The 19,089-nt window shown below is 38.5% G+C and overlaps 1 protein-coding gene across 2 annotated transcripts in view; it reads right to left on the bottom strand.

Moving 5' to 3' along the window:
* Positions 1 to 18,800, bottom strand: part of LOC149774835 (immunoglobulin superfamily member 10-like) — a 111,138-nt gene extending 92,338 nt beyond the window's left edge. For both annotated transcript variants that reach the window (XM_089944685.1, XM_089944686.1), the window contains exon 1: positions 18,576 to 18,800. In XM_089944685.1, the coding sequence (XP_089800811.1) occupies positions 18,576 to 18,603 (28 nt within the window). In that variant the 5' untranslated portion in view covers positions 18,604 to 18,800. The remainder of the gene's footprint in view (positions 1 to 18,575) is intronic.
* Between the last annotated feature and the right edge of the window lie 289 nt (positions 18,801 to 19,089).

The raw sequence follows: 19,089 nt of genomic DNA, 5'->3' as shown, positions 1-19,089 counted from the left end.
TTAAAGAAACGTGACATTCATTTTTTTAACACCGAGAATCCCGAAACCAAAGCCAGCATCGTGGAACGTTTTTAACGCACTTTGAAAGAACGCATGTGGAAATATTTTACGCATCACCACACTCTGAAGTACATCGACATCTTACCGCACCTGGTGCAAGCGTACAACCAATCTTACCATCGAAGCATCGGACGTGCCCCGCAAGACGTGACTCCCGACAACGAAGTGCTGGTGTTTGAGCGCCTGTTCGGTACGTCCCCGACGAGGGCTGTCCCCAAGAAAAGTGGAGAGTTGGCCGTAGGAGATTGGGTGCGCATTGGCAAAACCAAACGCACTTTCGACAAAGGTTACTTACCTAACTGGACGACCGAATTGTTTCGCGTCACTGGACGAGTGCATGGCCGTCATCCTGCCGTCTATAAATTGGAAGACATGAACGGAGAAGTACTCAAAGGAACGTTTTATTTGCCCGAGTTACAACGTGTCACCAAAAAAGAAGACGACGTGTACGACATCGAAAGCATTCTCGAACGCAGAACCCGTAAAGTGGGCAAACGACGTGTCAAAGAAGTCAAAGTACGTTGGAAAGGATATCCACCCAGTTTCGATTCTTGGATCGACGCTTCGCAAGTCATCGACTATAAAAAGAAGAAGTGACCATCATGCCCTTTCACACATCAGACGCAGCTACGTCGACCAGTCCTTCTTCCCCTAGTTCTTCTGTGCAAGATTTACAAAAACAACCCTTGTGGGTGTGGTGTGGAGAACGTGTGCCTAAAACGCAAATCGTCTTTTTCTGCCAAATCTTCGTGGTGTATTGTGTCATCGGGGCAGCCATCGCCAATTTGAGTTTGCAACAAGGAGACAAACAATTGTGGACCATTTTATTGAGCAGTTGCATCGGTTACCTGCTTCCCAATCCCTCCCTGAAATTCTCCTCGAACGGGAACGTTGTGTCCAGTGCCAGTGCCAGTTACCACTCCAACAACCACAACCAGAACCCCATTTTGGGCGGAGACACGCCTCTGACGTCCAGTAATATCCCCTCGGACAGCCACAGAACTCTGGAATTATGAGTCACCAAAACCAATTTTACTTAACCTTACCCAGTGACAGTTCCATGGAGGTGTTTCCCAACAACACGTTGTGCTGTTACACGGCCAAATTACCTGAGGCCATCCCCTTAGATCACGAAGCCCATTGGGAAGTGGCTTTAGTGGAAATGATTCACCCAACCCAAGTCCTGAATGTCACTGACGATCAAAGTAAATTTACGGTGGAAGTTTATGACGAACCATTGCAAAAGTGGATGAATGAGAATAACAAATATCCCCATAAAAAACAAAACAAAGTCAATCCAAAGTGGACCGACTATGAGTTGTTCATTCCCTCAGGCTATTATTTTAGTGGTCAACATTTGGTCAGCGCCATAGCCTCCAAGTTTAATGGCGTGTTTGGGGAAGCTTTTAAGACTTTCAAATCCAAAGCTGTCACCCTGGAATACCACAAAACAGCTCGTCGCTTCCTGATGAAATTTCCTGATGAAAAAATCTTGGGTTTCTATTTCTGTGATGAATTGTTTGACATGTTGGGTGGTAACGTAAAGATGAGGAAGAAAGTAGAACAAACACTAAAAGAAAAAACCGTCATTTACAGCAACGAGACTTTTGGCCAGTATTTTCATACCCCGGTAGAACTGAACCAAGGACTGAATTTGATCTTTGCGAAATCCGATGTGGTGGAATACAACGTGGTGGGACACACCTCCGTGCCGTTACTGCGTGTCATTCCTTTCAAAGTGGATTCTGCCACAATCGCTGACGAGGAAGGTGGAAACACTTACCACGTCCACCGCGAATTTGTCCATCCTCACTATTTGCCGGTCAGCAAGTCGTATTTGGACACGGTCAACATTACTATAAAAGGAGATTTGGGACAAAATATTCCATTCACCAAAGGAAAAGTCACGGTGAAACTCCATTTTCGAAAACGGTTCTCTCACGACTCGTAAGTAAGTAAGTCATGTATCCAGTGTACCGAGGGGTTGCTCGACAGCGAGGACACGGTTTAGGAGACATGTTAAAATCGGCCTTTCGTTCGGTGGCTCCGGTGTTGAAACCGATGGTGACACGCGGATTGCACGCCTTGAAAGATGCGGCACTGACGCAAGGCAAAGAATTTCTCCAAAATGTCATCATCGACAAACAAAACCCTAAAGAAGCCTTCATGAGGGCTGGCAAAAATGTCTTGCTGCAAACGGGCAAAGACATTTTGGGCCGACGAGACACACCTATAAATGCCCTGCACGCTACCGAGTCAGGCATTCAGCAAGGACAAGGCAGAAAGAGACGACGAAGAAAACACCCTTTCACCAGACTTCAAGCTAGAAAGGCCAAGAAAAGAAAAACCGTTCGAGACTTAGACGTTTTCGATTATTGAAACACAGAAAAAATGATGCACCGAGAGTCTTGCGCCTGTTCCAAGACGGAACTGGATCTGTTTGCCATGCCCCCCACCATGATGACCATGCAAGAATCCCAGTGGGTGGAATTTAATCCCATCTCCTCTTTGACGGATTCCGCTCCCATCGAGTTTGAAATCAAAGGACAGCCCGAAGATTACATCGATCTGAATAGCAGTTACCTGTACTTGAAAGTAAAAGTAACCGAAGCGAACAACGGTGCCATAGACAATGATGATGTAGTAGCTCCAGTCAACAATTTCATGCATTCCTTGTTTAGCGAAGTGGACTTGTACTTGAATAACAAACTGGTCAGCAGCAGCATGGATACTTACCCTTACCGAGCCTACCTGGAGAATCTCTTGACGTACGGAAAAGAAGCCAAGAACACTCATCTGGATGCTTGCGTGGTATGGAAACCTGACCAAGCGACTAGGTTCAACAAAAATACAATTGTTGCTGGGGAGGATCCAAATACAACGGGATTTGTAGAACGACGAAAGAAAATTCATCTAAGTCGTAGTTTAGAACTGATGGATCGCTTGCATTTGGACATGTGGTTACAAGAAAAGTATTTGCTGAACGGGGTGGATGTCCGCCTGAGACTGAATCGTAGCAGTGCCGCTTTCCATTTGATGACTAGTACTGCTGATGCCACTTACAAAACCTTCATCGAAGAAGCCAAACTTTACGTGCGTCGTGTGGAAGTGTTACCTAAAGTAGGTAACGACATCAGTCAGACATTGAGCAGAACAACCGCCAAGTATCCCATACGACGCGTAGAAGTGAAAACGTTCACCATTGCCTCTGGACTCCGATCCAAGATCGAAGATCATCTTTTCCAAGGACAGTTACCCAAACGTTTGATTGTTGGCATCGTCAAGAATTCAGCTTTCAATGGTGACTATAAAGAAAATCCTTTTGAGTTTCAACATTACAGAGTGTCCAAGATCGAAGTCAGTCGCGATGGCAAGACCTTGTGTACCCGACCTTTCGAACCAGTCTTTAATATCGTCGATAGGACTAAGTCGAATTACTTGAGATCGTACTTGTCCCTGTACGAAGCCACCGGACAGTTAGGAACCAACACCAGTCACGGCATTACGTACGACGAATATGACGGAGGCTATGCTTTGTGGGCTTTTGATTTCACTCCTGACCAGGGCAGCGACGAGGGACATTTCCACCCTATAAAATCCGGCCAGATTCGTGTGGAACTTCAGTTTGCGGCTAGTCTACCAGACACGGTGAACGTCATCCTGTATGCAGAATTCGATAATACCATAGAAATCAACAGTTTGAGAGAAGTCATCCTAGATTACTAGAAACCATGGAAGACTGTTATCCCTCTTTACCTAGTGGAGAAACTTTGGAGATGAAATGTGAGGAGACCGTGGAAGGAGAAGATATCATGATGAAGTCGAGATGGCCAGAACAAGAAGCCCATTTAGTCTGCTGTTTTGCCAAACACTTGGTCGAGAAAATGACGGAATTGATCAAGAAAAATTGTTATGGATGTCAAAACGATCATCCCAGTCAAATTCAACACGATAAATGCCTGATGTTAAGTCAAGAAGAAAAATTGGACGAGTATCTGGACGAAGCTTGGAGTCTCATCTCGAACAAAGACGTGTTGCACCAGTGGTATAAAGACTTGCGTGAACATTCTTGTCCACCATTAACCACTCAAGAGATCCATCGTATCGAAGCTCTCCTGAATCAGAGTGAGGAAACAGAACGAATAACCGTTTATTCGTCAGACATTTTCAAGCAAAAAGTCAGGATCGAATTGACGACTTATTATTACCTGTGAAGAAGAAAACAAACACAAATGGATACCTGGGAACTTTATTACCTTTTGAACCACAGTTCGTATACGTCTTCTTGGAATCCCGTCGTCTGTGCTAAAGATGAACTCCCTCATCGCAAACCTAAAGACCATCAAGCTTACGTGATCAACACGGACGACAGTCATCTCCCAGGAACCCACTGGGTAGCCGTCTACTTTCCTCAAGAAGGCTGTGTGGAATATTTCGATTCGTATGGATTGCCCCCTTTGGAAGACGATATCATCGACTTTATGAGAAGAAATGCTCAAACCACCCGATTCAATAATGTGAAATTACAAGGCACAGATTCCTTGGTGTGTGGACAGTACTGTGTGTATTTTCTGCATCATCGCAGCCTGGGCTATTCCTTAGAACATTTAGTGACTCATTTTGATCCTCGTTCTTCTGCTAGAAATGATGTGAAAGTAGATCGATGGTTTTGTGACCATTATGCTTATCTTTTGTCTCAAGCTAGGAAACGTAGTGTCCATCAATGGCCTAATGATTTCCAACAGTGGAAATCACAATTTCATTCACAACGTTGTCAGCCTTGTTTAAAGTAGATTGTATCTGAAGAAAAAAATGTTTGATGTTATAGTGTTGGATTATTGTTAAAAATGTTAGAGTTGTTGTTTAGTGTTAAGTGATTTTTGAAAAAAAAATGTTGTGTTTAGAAAAAAATGCCTTTGTCTTTTGTTTAGCTAGAAGAATGTTGGATTGATGCTCTTTCATTTCTTACTATCCCTCTCATGAACGTTGCGGCTCGAAAACCGTGTGGGGGATGTTTTCCTTCACGTCCGCGCTTTAACTTTAAGAACCAGGTTGTTCCCAGTCTAGCCATCCATTGTCGACTCATCCTCCTAAGAAGATGTGCTCCAAACTAGCTAAGCTCAACGAAGCCTACGTGAATTTGCATAGGGTCAGACACAGTCTGATACCGAAGCCAGAAGAAATAGAGAATGTGAGAATGTTAAAAATCACTGAAGACCTGATAGAAGAGCTCTTCAGAGAAGAAATGAACAGGGAGAAAGAAGAATGGACAGAGAAGTACAGACTTCAGAGACAGCAGCAACAGCAGCAACAACAGCAACAGCAGCAGCAGCAACCTGAAGCTGACAGAGGCTTTGTCGATTGTCGTATCGACACCAAAGAATTCTTCTTCTCTTTCCAAAGAAGCAGACCTATTGCCAGAAAGTCTATCCTCAGAGGACATCGCATTCTTAGAAACTAAAAAAGAATGCCATAGCAAAACAAAAAAAAACAGCCCTTTTCAGGGCTACCCAATACTCTAGAAAAGAAATAACGATCGATTTGCCAATGTGTGTAGGTAGAGTAGTGTGAAAATAAACACTAAGTCTTTTTAAAAAATGAGAGGGTATGTGTTTGTGTGTTTGTAAGTGGTTAAGTAAGTTGGTATGGATAGTAGATTAAAATGATGTTTGTTTTTTTGGTGTTTGAGGTGTATATTTGGGGTTAGATTGGATTGCCTTGCGTATGTGGATAGTCTATTGAAGTGATGGGTAACATAAAAAAGTGAGTGAGTGTTTCTTTTAGGTCCGCGCGTTGTTGTTGATTTTGGTCATGATCTAGGTAAGATCAATTTTATGTTATTAGGGGGATGTTTTCCATCACGTCCGCGCTTTCACTATAAATTGAAACTCGCTGGGCAGTCTAGCTACCCTTGTTGATTGATCAGCAGTAAAAAATGAGCAACAGACTGACTAAATTGATGGAACTTCAGATGCATCTGGAGTATGCCAGATACCTACTGAACGAGCTGACTGCGGAGGCCCTTGTGGAAGAAGTGAGAATAGAACAGGAGGAGGAGGAGAGAAAAATGAAAGAAGAGAATGAAAGAAAGAGAGAGATCAGGTGTCACCCTATGATGAACCCTGTGTGCAAGGTGATACCTGAGGCAAGGACATCTTGCCAGCCTGTAGCTGAACCACAATCACAACGAAGACAAAGACAAAGAAGACAGAGGGAAGAAGAAGTGTTCACTATTCCGCAAACGGAGGAGTGGGATAGTGAAGCCACTCACCCACCGTCTGCTCTTCAAACAAGTCATGTGAATTGGACTAATGATTGGAGTAGACGTTGTGTCTGTGGTGCCAGACCCGGAAGGTGCCACCATTAACCAGGGCCTCTGAAGTTAAAAAACAGCCCTTTTCAGGGCTACCCAATACTCAAGAAAAGAAATAACGATCGATTAGCCAATGTGTGTAGGTAGAGTAGTGTGAATATAAACACTAACTCTTTATTAATAGTGGAAGTGTATGTGATTGTGTGTTTGTGTTAGTAACTAATAAAGTAAGTTTGCGTGAATAGTAGATTATGGGTTTCTTTATTGATTCTTAGCGTATGTAGAGAGTATAGTTAGGGTTATATTATATGAAATGAGAAAGTAGGGGGATGTTTTCCTTCACGTTCGCGCGATGTTAGTCATGATCTAGGTAAGATCAAATTAATGTTATTAGGGGGATGTTTTCCTTCACGTACGCGCTTTTCGTATAAGAACCCACAGTGTTCGTCGTTCAAACCATTCTGCAAAGAATAAAAAGAAGATGGCGTCAAACCAAATGGACAAAATACAAACCTTGCAAGACGTTTTAGACAACTTAGGAATAATGGAACAGATGCTAATAAGACTCGTTGAAGACCATTATTCCTATAGTCCCCATCGTGTAAAGATGGAAATTAACAATTTAAGAAAAGCAAAGGACAAGATTAGTGGTGTGACGAAGGAAATAAAGGAGGAGAAGGAGGATGAAGAGGAAAAGATAAGAATAAGAACATGGAACGAAAAAATTGAAAAAGAAGAGGAAAATGAGAAGAGGAAGAAAGAAGAAGAGGAGGAAGAGAAGGAGAAAAAAAGAAGAGAAAGAGTGTTGGAGATAAAATAAGAAGTTGGTGGAGGAAAAGAAGAAATTAGAAGAAGAAGAAGAAAACCCAAAGGCCCTTTTCAGGGCCAGCCATATTTCTCGAAAAGAGATAGCCTTTCCATTGCCTACCCCTTTTTTTAAAAAAAATTTTTTTAAAATTTAAAAAAAAAAATCCCATGTTAAATTCCCCTTGTCCGTAGAGTGACCCACGATTTATCGCCATGTTAAATTCCCCTTGTCCGTAAAGTGACCCACGATTTTTTGCCATGTTAATTCCCCTTGTCCGTAAAGTAACCCACGATTTTTTGCCATGTTAATTCCCCTTGTCCGTAATCTGACCCACGATTTTTCGCCATGTTAAATTTCCATTGTCCGTAATCTGACCCAGGGGTGTTTTTAATGCTAATTCCCATTGTCCGTAAAGTGCCCCCATTCACTACTTTAGTCAATTATGTCATCATGACCCTTCCTCATTTTATCTATTTCTAACCCGGGTAGTTTGAATGCATGTAATTGATCTTCAGTTATCCTATAATGATCAAGAAATTTCTGTTTATAATTGGGTTCGTTATGGACTGTTCTGATAATTTTCCTGTTAAATTTAAGGCATCTGCATTACATGGTTAGATGTAATATTGCACTAATAATGTTTTGGTTAAGATCATTATTTGGATATTAAATCACATTCTGCACAAGTAGCGCTCATAGATTATATTGTGTATTTTCATGTTCTTTCGCAAATACGCTGGTGATTTCTTCTACTTGAGGAACTGATGTGCTGCTATCTAGAACTGACAATCTGGTTCTCTCATAAAACTAAACGCTTTCACTGAATAATCAGATTGCATTAGTTGTGGTGGTCCATTACAAATCAGCGCTGGCAGCAGCCATCCCAACATGGTTCTGATCCACAACTTATATATTTCAACAGTGCAACTGGTTGCCACAAAATCCCCCTACGAAATTTCTGATTATTTTCCTGTTATTGATTTGATTCTGTGTTGAAGTTCATCATTGATTTGATATGATCCTGTTGGGATGGTAATGACCTCCCAGATTGGGACTGGCTTCGCAGTTCCTTCAGTGGTGGTTTTATGTGAAAATACCAGTGAGTTTTCAGCATCTAATCCACCTAATGATTTTTCTTTGATAATTGGCCAACTATAATAAAGTCGTAATTGTGCCAGTGGGATTTCAAGTGACCGAACATTATGAGCTTTTATCGGAGTTGGAAAACCAATATCGAATTCTGGCTGTGCTGACGTTGCTGATATCATTGTGGTAGTCAGAGGTGTTGTGTTAGCAATGAACTGTTCCGGTCATGTGGTTATTTCCGCTGTAACTATTATCTATATGGCAGATTCTAAATGTGGCATTGGCAACTGTGTGATGGCATTCTTGTGATACCAATAAAATATATCCCTAATTGTGTAAAATTCATTGTCTGATATAGCACCATCATTTAACCCTGCTGACAGTATCGATGATATATTTATACACACGTCACAGCGTAAGTCATTTCTGTGTGATCGTGCAATGTTTTTGCTGGTACATGTAGATATTTTTTTGCAATAATATTGAGTACACCAGCTGCATCAACAACAACGATGCCAAATCCAACAACTGGTGGTATCACACACATCGCTGATAACGTACTGATTAATGTCATTGTTCCAGCGACCAGCATGGAAACTGCATTTACAATATTGTTGATGACGAAGATTTGTTTGTGATATTCTTTTTGCTTTATCATGTGCTAATCGATACTTTCTTCCAGCGCTGCCTTCCATAAATTGCTTAATTATACCAAAAAGATTGGCTGGGATTCATTATGTCTTATACTAAGTTGCCAACTGATGTGCAATGCCACAACAAATTCCAGACACCACCAATATGTTGTTGCATTTAGGGTTTTGTCTTCTGGATCCAGTATGAATATTTCCTCTTCATTTTGTTTTAACATGACTGAGACGGTTCCGGAAAATCTGTCTGTGGAATGATGCCATAGATATGTTGTAATATCCTAAATTTAGTGGCACTAAACAGGGAGAGACTGTACACCCCAGTAACCTGAGCGGTATGTTTGATGAAATTATTTTCTATTGACCACATTGCTGATCAAGACGATAATGTGCATACCGAGCTTACGAGCAGAGTTGTATGAACAACGCGATCTTGATTTGCTTTGATTTTTTTCAGCACTGTCAACTAGGCATATGTGAATTTTAACGAACTTAATATCAATGACCATTGGATTTCCAAAGAAATTGTCTAGGGTTCCGTTTACGCAAATTTGCAAACGCGGTTACATGATTAGTGTATTCAGATCTAAATGTGGTCAATTCATCATTGTTTGTCATTAACGAGGTCATCATTGGGATGTTGCTGTTGTCATGTATGTTTTCACTGCAGCGTCGTTGTTTGATGTTGGTTCAATAAAAATTAGCAATGCTACCTCCGCTCATGTTGAGATCACCAGTCATTGCATTGCCAGTTTTGCAACATAATTTAGTGATCTCAGTTCTAATTGTGGAGTTGTTGTCCAAGTATGTTTGGTTTTTTTTGCCACATCATCGTCTGATATAGGTTCTCTCACACTGATAATTGTATTTCTGCTCATGTTGAGAACGCCATACATAATGTCTCCGATTCTTCAAATACGTCTAGCAATCTCTCCTATGATTGTTAGAATTGATTCCTCTGAGTTTTTTATTTTCCTGGTTTTGTCTTCGGTCATGCCTGGAACTCGCGGAATCATATCTGTTCACGGGATAATGCTAATCTTTAACCATTAATGCTGATCCTGAAAAACAACAACCTAATTTGGGTCAATATCGGCGAGATGCATTACACTGGCATACACTGGGACCTTTGTACATCGCAGATCTTCCATATATATGAAAAATTTTAAACCATTAACCTCTTTAAAATGACTGTTGTGTGTGACCTACTGTGTCAAAATCAATAACAGTTTCTCAGCAAAAGCAATGATTTAACAGTCTCAGATCCCTTTGTAAATTCTGGTAATGTCTTGAAAATGATCAAGTCTTTTGGTGATGAAATAATCACTCCATGATTACCCTCTCTAAAATTTACTTCAATGACGTTTATATCTGCTCTATTAACACTAATGCCATCATCTTCTTTGCGAGAAATATGTGCAACAGATATTATGAAATATTCTTTTGACAGCAAATTCCCAGCGTATGGGTTTCTCAAATTAATGTTGCTCTCCCTGGGAAAGACGGTAAATGAATCATGTACAATTGGTATCTTCATAATGTCTTGTACATCATTCATTTTTGTGTTCAGGTTATCAATATCAGTACCTGTATTCGTAATATTATCATTTATCCTTGTGATCTGTTTTCGAAGTTCTCTAACTAATTTTGATATTTGAGAGAGATATGAAAATCAATTTGATTGAGGTTTTAGTGCTGAGAACTATTGGGTTTGCAAAAGAATCACAAGCGACCTGAAGAAGAATCTGATAGTTTCTGAGATGTATTGTCAATGTAGTTGCATGAAATTCATACTAAGACTGAAATACAGTTAGTCTATCACCTGCTAACAAGGTCCTTATCATGACTTTACTGTTGTCCACATATTTGTTGCTGCTTGCTCCACATTCTGCTGTGGTTTTGCTCATACTAATTGTGCAAATCTGTCTTTGACTGCCGAGAACGCCGTACCAGCAAGATTGCCAATAGTGTCAATAACCTTATCCCGAACAACTTCAATGGCTTTCATACCTAATTGTTTTACAATCAGAATAGCTTTTGGGGTTATCCTTCTAAATATACTTTAAACAATATTGCCAAGTCCATCTCCACTGATCATTTTATAAGTGAATATCATAACTGTTGAGCAGGCAGGCTTTAGGCATGGCCATAGCACTTGCGATCAAATCCTTGCCCTGACTACATTTGCTGAAAATGGGTTTCAGAGCAACCTTAAAACTTGAGTTGTTTTTCTGGATCTAACAGTGGCATATGACACGGTCTAGCATGCAGGGCTGTTTTTGAAAATTTCCAGAGTATTGCAGTGCTGGATAGTTGAGACTATCGAACTGTTCCTTCGCAACAGATGCTTCAGAGCGCACATCAGAGAGAGAGCTGCATCTATTTCAGCTGAAGCCCTATACGACTGTTTTTGGTTCCTTTTGCTATTGTTAGGGTTGATTTAGCAGTTTGTTCCACTGATGGAAGATGTTTAGTGACTTTTGTGACTGGTTTAGATAACTGTTCTGTTCCCTCTGTAAATTCCACTTGAGCATCCTGGCATTGTTGCAGCTGTTGTTTTACAGACTCATGGACTGAAAGATACCTCTTGATTGCATCTAGTCATTGCCGAGCTAGTTTTGCCATAGGAGATTCCACAGTAAGCACAGAATCACTCATTATTATTATTACAACGATTTAATTATGGATCACTAAATCAGCAGATATACAAGGGTTTACTTACAGTATTACAGCAATGTAATATATTTTTTTTAAATACAATAAAACAATAATTTACCAAAATCACAATTATAATCTCAGATTTGACATTGGCGTAGTCATGTTAATAACTTGCTGCAATTCCAAATTGAGGTTCAATACACTAACTGGCTGGAATTTACAGGAAAAATTGATTATTGTACACTCTGTAGAGACCTATTTTGCCACAGGCTATTTAGGACATTCACTAATATGTTGATAGCAGACCTGTTTCGCTTGACTAACACTACCTGTGGACTACAGATAGAGAATTTTGATACATTATTTATTTTTGTTGTTGTTGTTGTTCTAGGCTTTAACGTCATTTTTCAGCACAGGATATGCTAAATATGGTGGCCAGTATAACTGGTGGAGGAAGAACCTTGGAAAACCCAGGGAAGAACCACCGACCCATGAGAAGCTACTGGCAGGCTTTCCCTCATACCCACGCTAGATGAGCCTTGGACTTGAACCCATGCAGACAGGTGAGATGGCAGGGATCCGGAACGGTGAGCATTTTAGACCACTCGGCCACTCTGGGCCCCTTATTTATTTTTGAAAAATAAGACCATTCATGTTCATATTGATATATTTCTCTGTGAAAACCACCTACAGGTTGTTTAGAAACATTATTGAGTATTGTGATAGTAGACCTGTTTCGCTTGACAGTACTCTACCTGTGGACTGTCATTGTATTTGATTTATTACATTGCCCATTATCAATATACATAAACGGATTTCTCCCCACTCAGCAATGTACATTGTATGAATTTAGATATATTATTTATATATTATAAATAACACTATGTATTTTATTTCAACTGAATATTCTGCAGCATGGGATAATTATAAATTATCTGAAATGTTTTTGATTTATTGTCAACAGCAGGATTTTATATTGGGTTTTAACAGATATCTTTCGAATCTGCTGTAATTTAGTAGTAATGTCATTGGATTTCCAAACCATTACTGGTATATTTGTGGGGTCGAGCCCCAGAATCGGCGTATTGCTGGTGGGTTTTAAACTGAAGTTATTTAGTGGGGGCCACAAGTTAAGCATTCGAAAGTCAACCGGAAAACATACTGACAGATGACAATTTGTACATATCCAACACCAGTCAAAACTGGTGGTGGTGAGCTTTTGCACCACCTCAGGTTCACCTGGGGGTGGGTATGCAAATTAATTGTTAGAAATCAGTGCATATCCTGCTGATAATTCCACCATAGCCTGCACAAATTTTGTGGACAACCTTCTGAACTTTTTTTATTTTGTTTTGTATCTAGGAATTCACTGGGGGGGGGGGATGTCCATGTGACCATAAAGAAGTAACACCTTCCTCCCACCCTTTATGGTAAAAACAGACCATAGAGGTAAATTTCCCAAAAATAACCAGAAATAAATATAGCCAGAAATACATGAATGATATAGCCAGAAATAAATTAAACATATAGTCAGAAATACATATGAAAAATCAAAAGTAAAAATAGACCTCAATGAAGGATACCCCACGGAGGAACCCCATGAGGCAGAATTTGGAAAAGTGAGAGAACCTCAGTGAAGTGTACCCCATGAATTTATATAAACTGGCACAGACAAAAGTAACTGGCAATGAATTGGCAACTAAGCTGGCACAGACAAAAGTAACTGGCAATGAATTGGCAACCAAACTGGCACAGACAAAAAGCTCATCATCTAATCTATTTTTGCTTTTTGCTGCTTAAAATACTATAATAATTAACTATATTCAATGATTGGTTAATAAAATAAACCCTTTGCATTATTTTCACCAATTCCTATGTTGTTCATATCAAATAAAAGTATTCACATTTTATAGCACATAAAAAACATCATGATGTGTCACGTGTAGTTATGTGTCTGTTTGTTGGTCACTCCAACAGTTCCATGTAATTCTGTCTGCATCATTTTTTCACCAGTGTCTGGTCAACCCCTGGTTGATTGACCCCCCCCACCGACCTCCCCCACCCCGCTGCTTGTGATGTATATTATCACTGATACTCATGTAAAGGTCAGAAATGCATCCCTTTCATTTTCTTTCTCTAAAGTAACGCTTACAACATTATTTCCACTAGTGTACCATCATATGATAAAATATGCACTGATGATATTGTTTGATTAGCATCTGTACTACTAAAATTTGGCCTTGTACTGACTTGTTCTATCCATGCTGTTACAAAGTATTGTACTGACTTGTTCTATCGATGCTGGTACAAAGTATTGTACTGACTTGTTTCATCGATACTGGTAAAAGTATTGTACTGACTTGTTCTATCCATGAGGGTACAAAGTATTGTACTGACTTGTTCTATCCATGATGGTACAAAGTATTGTACTGACTTGTTATATCCATGATGGTACAAAGTATTATACTGACTTTTTCTATCCATGATGGTACAAAGTACTGTACTGACTTGTTCTATCCATGCTGGTACAAAGTATTGTACTGACTTGTTTTATCGATACTGGTAAAAGTATTGTACTGACTTGTTCTATCCATGAGGGTACAAAGTATTGTACTGACTTGTTTTATCGATACTGGTAAAAGTATTGTACTGCCTTGTTCTATCCATGAGGGTACAAAGTATTGTACTGACTTGTTCTATCCATGATGGTACAAAGTATTGTACTGACTTGTTCTATCCATGCTGGTACAAAGTATTGTACTGACTTGTTTTATCGATACTGGTAAAAGTATTGTACTGACTTGTTCTATCCATGAGGGTACAAAGTATTGTACTGACTTATTTTATCGATACTGGTAAAAGTATTGTACTGCCTTGTTCTATCCATGAGGGTACAAAGTGTTGTACTGACTTGTTATATCCATGATGGTACAAAGTATTGTACTGACTTTTTCTATCCATGATGGTACAAAGTATTGTACTGACTTGTTCTATCCATGCTGGTACAAAGTACTGTACTGACTTGTTCTATCCATGATGGTACAAAGTATTGTACTGACTTGTTATATCCATGATGGTACAAAGTACTGTACTGACTTGTTCTATCCATGCTGGTACAAAGTATTGTACTGACTTGTTTTATCGATACTGGTAAAAGTATTGTACTGACTTGTTCTATCCATGAGGGTACAAAGTATTGTACTGACTTGTTTTATCGATACTGGTAAAAGTATTGTACTGCCTTGTTCTATCCATGAGGGTACAAAGTATTGTACTGACTTGTTCTATCCATGATGGTACAAAGTATTGTACTGACTTGTTCTATCCATGCTGGTACAAAGTATTGTACTGACTTGTTTTATCGATACTGGTAAAAGTATTGTACTGACTTGTTCTATCCATGAGGGTACAAAGTATTGTACTGACTTATTTTATCGATACTGGTAAAAGTACTGTACTGCCTTGTTCTATCCATGAGGGTACAAAGTGTTGTACTGACTTGTTATATCCATGATGGTACAAAGTATTGTACTGACTTTTTCTATCCATGATGGTACAAAGTACTGTACTGACTTGTTCTATCCATGATGGTACAAAGTATTGTACTGACTTGTTCTATCCATGATGGTACAAAGTATTGTACTGACTTGTTCTATCCATGATGGCACAAAGTATTGTACTGACTTGTTCTATCCATGCTGGTACAAAGTAATGTACTGACTTGTTATATCCATGATGGTACAAAGTACTGTACTGACTCATTCTGTCCATGATGGTACAAAGTATTGGTAAAATTTTTGTACCCTAGTGGCATATCTGCGTTAGTTTAATGTTGTTGCCACCAGTCAATATCAAGTTGTATTGACCATAGATAAGTAAACATATACAATGCTTCCTTATTGGTAAACTTCTGGCTAGAGCTAAATAAAAATACCAACACAGATGTCATAAATTTGATGGCCACCAGATGCCAGCAATGACTGGAACCCTTTCAACCTGACACCATGCAGTACTGGATAATCAGTAGATCTACCTCTCATCCAAATAAAACTGTCATAAAATTAAAAAGAATCTGCACAAATCCAAAAACAGTTTTATTGCATGGAGAGATAAATTGCTAATACAAACAATGAAATTGGATGGCTAATGATGGCTAGTTGTTTCTATTAGTATGACAGAGAGAATGACATTGGCCGATTGACTTGTGATACACTATATATCACTCAACTAATTATCTTTCAGACAGACAATACACTTTTATTGATTTTTTTATCCTTTGATGTACATGTATTATCGAAGAACAAATTGATACCCTCACAACAATCATGGTGCAAACTGCACTTTCAAATTTACCTGCCACCAGGGCAGTATTGAGACAATCCCAAAAATAACATTAAACTGAATCCTTCATGCATATTATTGATATCTTCTATTTTCATTCACATATAGCATAATTTTTCTGACTATCGATATTTCATTGTGTTTCATTGGCTACATTAAATTCCATCCCCTTTAACATGTTAAGATGATGTGGTCCTAAACTAAGTAACAAGAAAAATGCTTTACCAACAAGTTTTGTAAAATTCAACAAATAATGTATTTCCCTAGAATAGAAATGCAAAGTGAAAATTTAAAAGTAACTTACAGAACAGTGTATTATGAAATAAATCCCAAATGATCCTGAAAGTTCTATCACAAGAAAAATCTTACAGAGCATTCCAAATGAATTCCAGTATGGAATGTGCTGATGTGTCAGTAGCCTTGAATATGCTAATTTTTAAATAGTCTTGATGTATCACAAATTATAAGTTAGGTTTCATTCATTAAATGAGCAACATGTAAAATGTTTAATGAAATATTTAAAAGATTTGTTGTTTCAACTGTGTTTTTCCTATAACATAACAGAATGATTACTATGTTTGTTTGAAAAATATTGGACCGTTATTTATGTAGGATACAATGTCCTCACAAACTTGGGCAATTCCTGCATGACATGACCTCAGATCTAATATATTTCAATACCCAGTTAATGCTAATACAATACAGCTCAGAGCAATTTTTCATTTTTCCATGAATCTTGAGAACACAGGAATGAGTCTTTCCAACCGATCTCCTCATGTTGTAACAGAGATGCCACAGCTTTACATTCAGAATATCCAAGCTTTCTCATGAAGTCACATCCATCAATCAGACTGGAGTTGGTTAGGTGTCAAACAATGGAAATGGTTTACTATTTTTGGACCAGCAAGCAAGAGCTGATTTTTGCTACCTAAGTTATCTACCTCATTGCCCTTGTAAATCAGTGTTTTTTTATTCATCCTTATCCATGTTTTGATAATATTAAGATAATGCATTTGAAGCAAATTATATTAATATTATACATTCTCTAAACCATCCAAATTTCAGGTGGTTTTTTTTTTCAATCTTGGAATAATAAACAATGTTTATGATCAATAATTACAAGTTATAAACACAATTCTCTGATTATTAAAATGCAAATAATTAAATTATATGTTTCAAAAAATCTTTACATGCAAAAGCTGGCATAACCCATATTTGAAAAACTGCAGACTTATTACACAATTCTGATGTGAGACTAGATAGATGTATAAGCATTCTTGCAATGTCTGTGTGTGTGAGTCGGAGAAACTGTGAAAAAGTAGTATGTAAGCAGTCAGTGAAAACTGCACTGCAAGGCACTAATTTCTAGCAAGAAGTCAATGCTCATTATTTGTTATTACCCAAAGACTTGCTAATCTCCAGTCTGAACATCACCAGAAATACAGTATCATGAACTAGTGATTCGGTATCAAGTCAACGTTAACTGAAGTATGCTATCAAATCATCTCTTGTGAGAAAGAGTCTTCAGTGATGTAAAGATGGTGTTCCTGATGCATATTTTCACGATTATAACATTCAATCCCATACCTCTCTCAAATATACACAATATCACATGGTGTGAGAAAGTTTCACATTAAGCATAGTGATTATAATACAAAAATCACAAATCATTATATAACAACAATCACTATCTCCTAACAATTAGGCAAGAATTGTGGTTTCTATCAGGCTTGAAAGAAGTTGATTCTCTTGGCAAAATGTGAGATCATGATAATTTAAATCTAGATAAATATTTTGTAGTGTTGTGATTTGCTGTTTTGTTTGGTTGGCTGGAAGTTTTGTTTTATTTTTATTTTTTATGTTTTTTAGGTTATTTTTTAAGTGATACTCGTCATAAAAAATGTACCTATTCTGACTAGATAACTCTTATCCCGGTTTAGTTCCAGCAGAGTTATCTCTCTTTAACACAATGGCGTATCTGGTTCTGTCCTTGTTAATCTGACAATCTACCATTGCTCTCCATGACAGCGTGTGGCACACAAGCTGAAGTATCAATGAAAGTATATTTATTTCACTAACCATCAGCACCGAGGCAGGTCAATATGGAAAATCATTTATAGGTTTACTAATAGCTACGATGTCGCATCCTAAACCCATCCACGAACAGGAGGGGTACAATAGTCACAAGAGTCTGACGTGTTATCAATAAAGTACAACGAAATCTCTGGCAAAATAAAACACACTATCTGTGCTATTTACTGTTTACAGTACAGACAATGTGATTTCGTACTAGTTTACTGAATGTTCCGAATGCTACCTGCTTTAGGATTACCTGGGAAGAAGTATGACTTCAGTGTTTACTAAGTTCTCTTTGGAAACTATTAAAATGAAGGAAAAACCATTAATACCTTCTATAAACATTTAAAAATAAAAGCAAACATGCCCTGCTACAGTGTCATAAATCTTATAAACATGGTGGAGAAATCAAAGATTGGAATTGGTAACCACTAATATTAAATGAATCTTCAAAGTGAAGTTAAGGATCGAAAGCTTGATGTACTATTTACCCATTCAACATCAATATGTAATTAGCCTAGTCAGATAAATCAGCCCCCCCCCCCCCAATCTTTGTTGTTACTGATTAACCTGAAATAAAACTCACCACTTTCTATGGATAATAGTGAAAACATCAAGATGACAGTGTTAAAGTGTTCCAACTCACATATGTAGGACGCCAACTATATGCCCAGCCGATGTAGATACGTATACTTTATTCACAGTTCACGACACATAATTTCTCCGTCCCTATCTCCACCCAGAAGCCTGGGATGGTTCCCATCCCGTCACCACAAAAGTGTCATGTTCTTTTGGTTTGTTGACAATGCCATTGGAGAATTTCTATACAATGTTCAATACGCACTTGATTCACGAGACACATCATACAGGCTGAATCCTGTTGGAATGTTTTGTTCCAGAAGTAATAAAGATGACGTCCTTCGCAAGTGAGGTTATTATTTCTCTATATTTAATAGAATATAATAATTCAATAAAATGGTTCGAATAACGGTTTCTGCATTCTATTACAGTCTCGGCTCTTTCACAGGGATTGACATATTTAAAAAAAATAATATTAAATAGCCAGCAGTACGATTCTCACTTACATAAAAACATTATAT

Source organism: Sinohyriopsis cumingii, unplaced genomic scaffold, assembly GCF_028554795.1.
Source record: "Sinohyriopsis cumingii isolate HCF-2022 unplaced genomic scaffold, ASM2855479v2 utg000127l, whole genome shotgun sequence".
Classification (NCBI taxonomy): domain Eukaryota; kingdom Metazoa; phylum Mollusca; class Bivalvia; order Unionida; family Unionidae; genus Sinohyriopsis; species Sinohyriopsis cumingii.
This window is presented reverse-complemented; position numbering and strand designations above follow the sequence as displayed.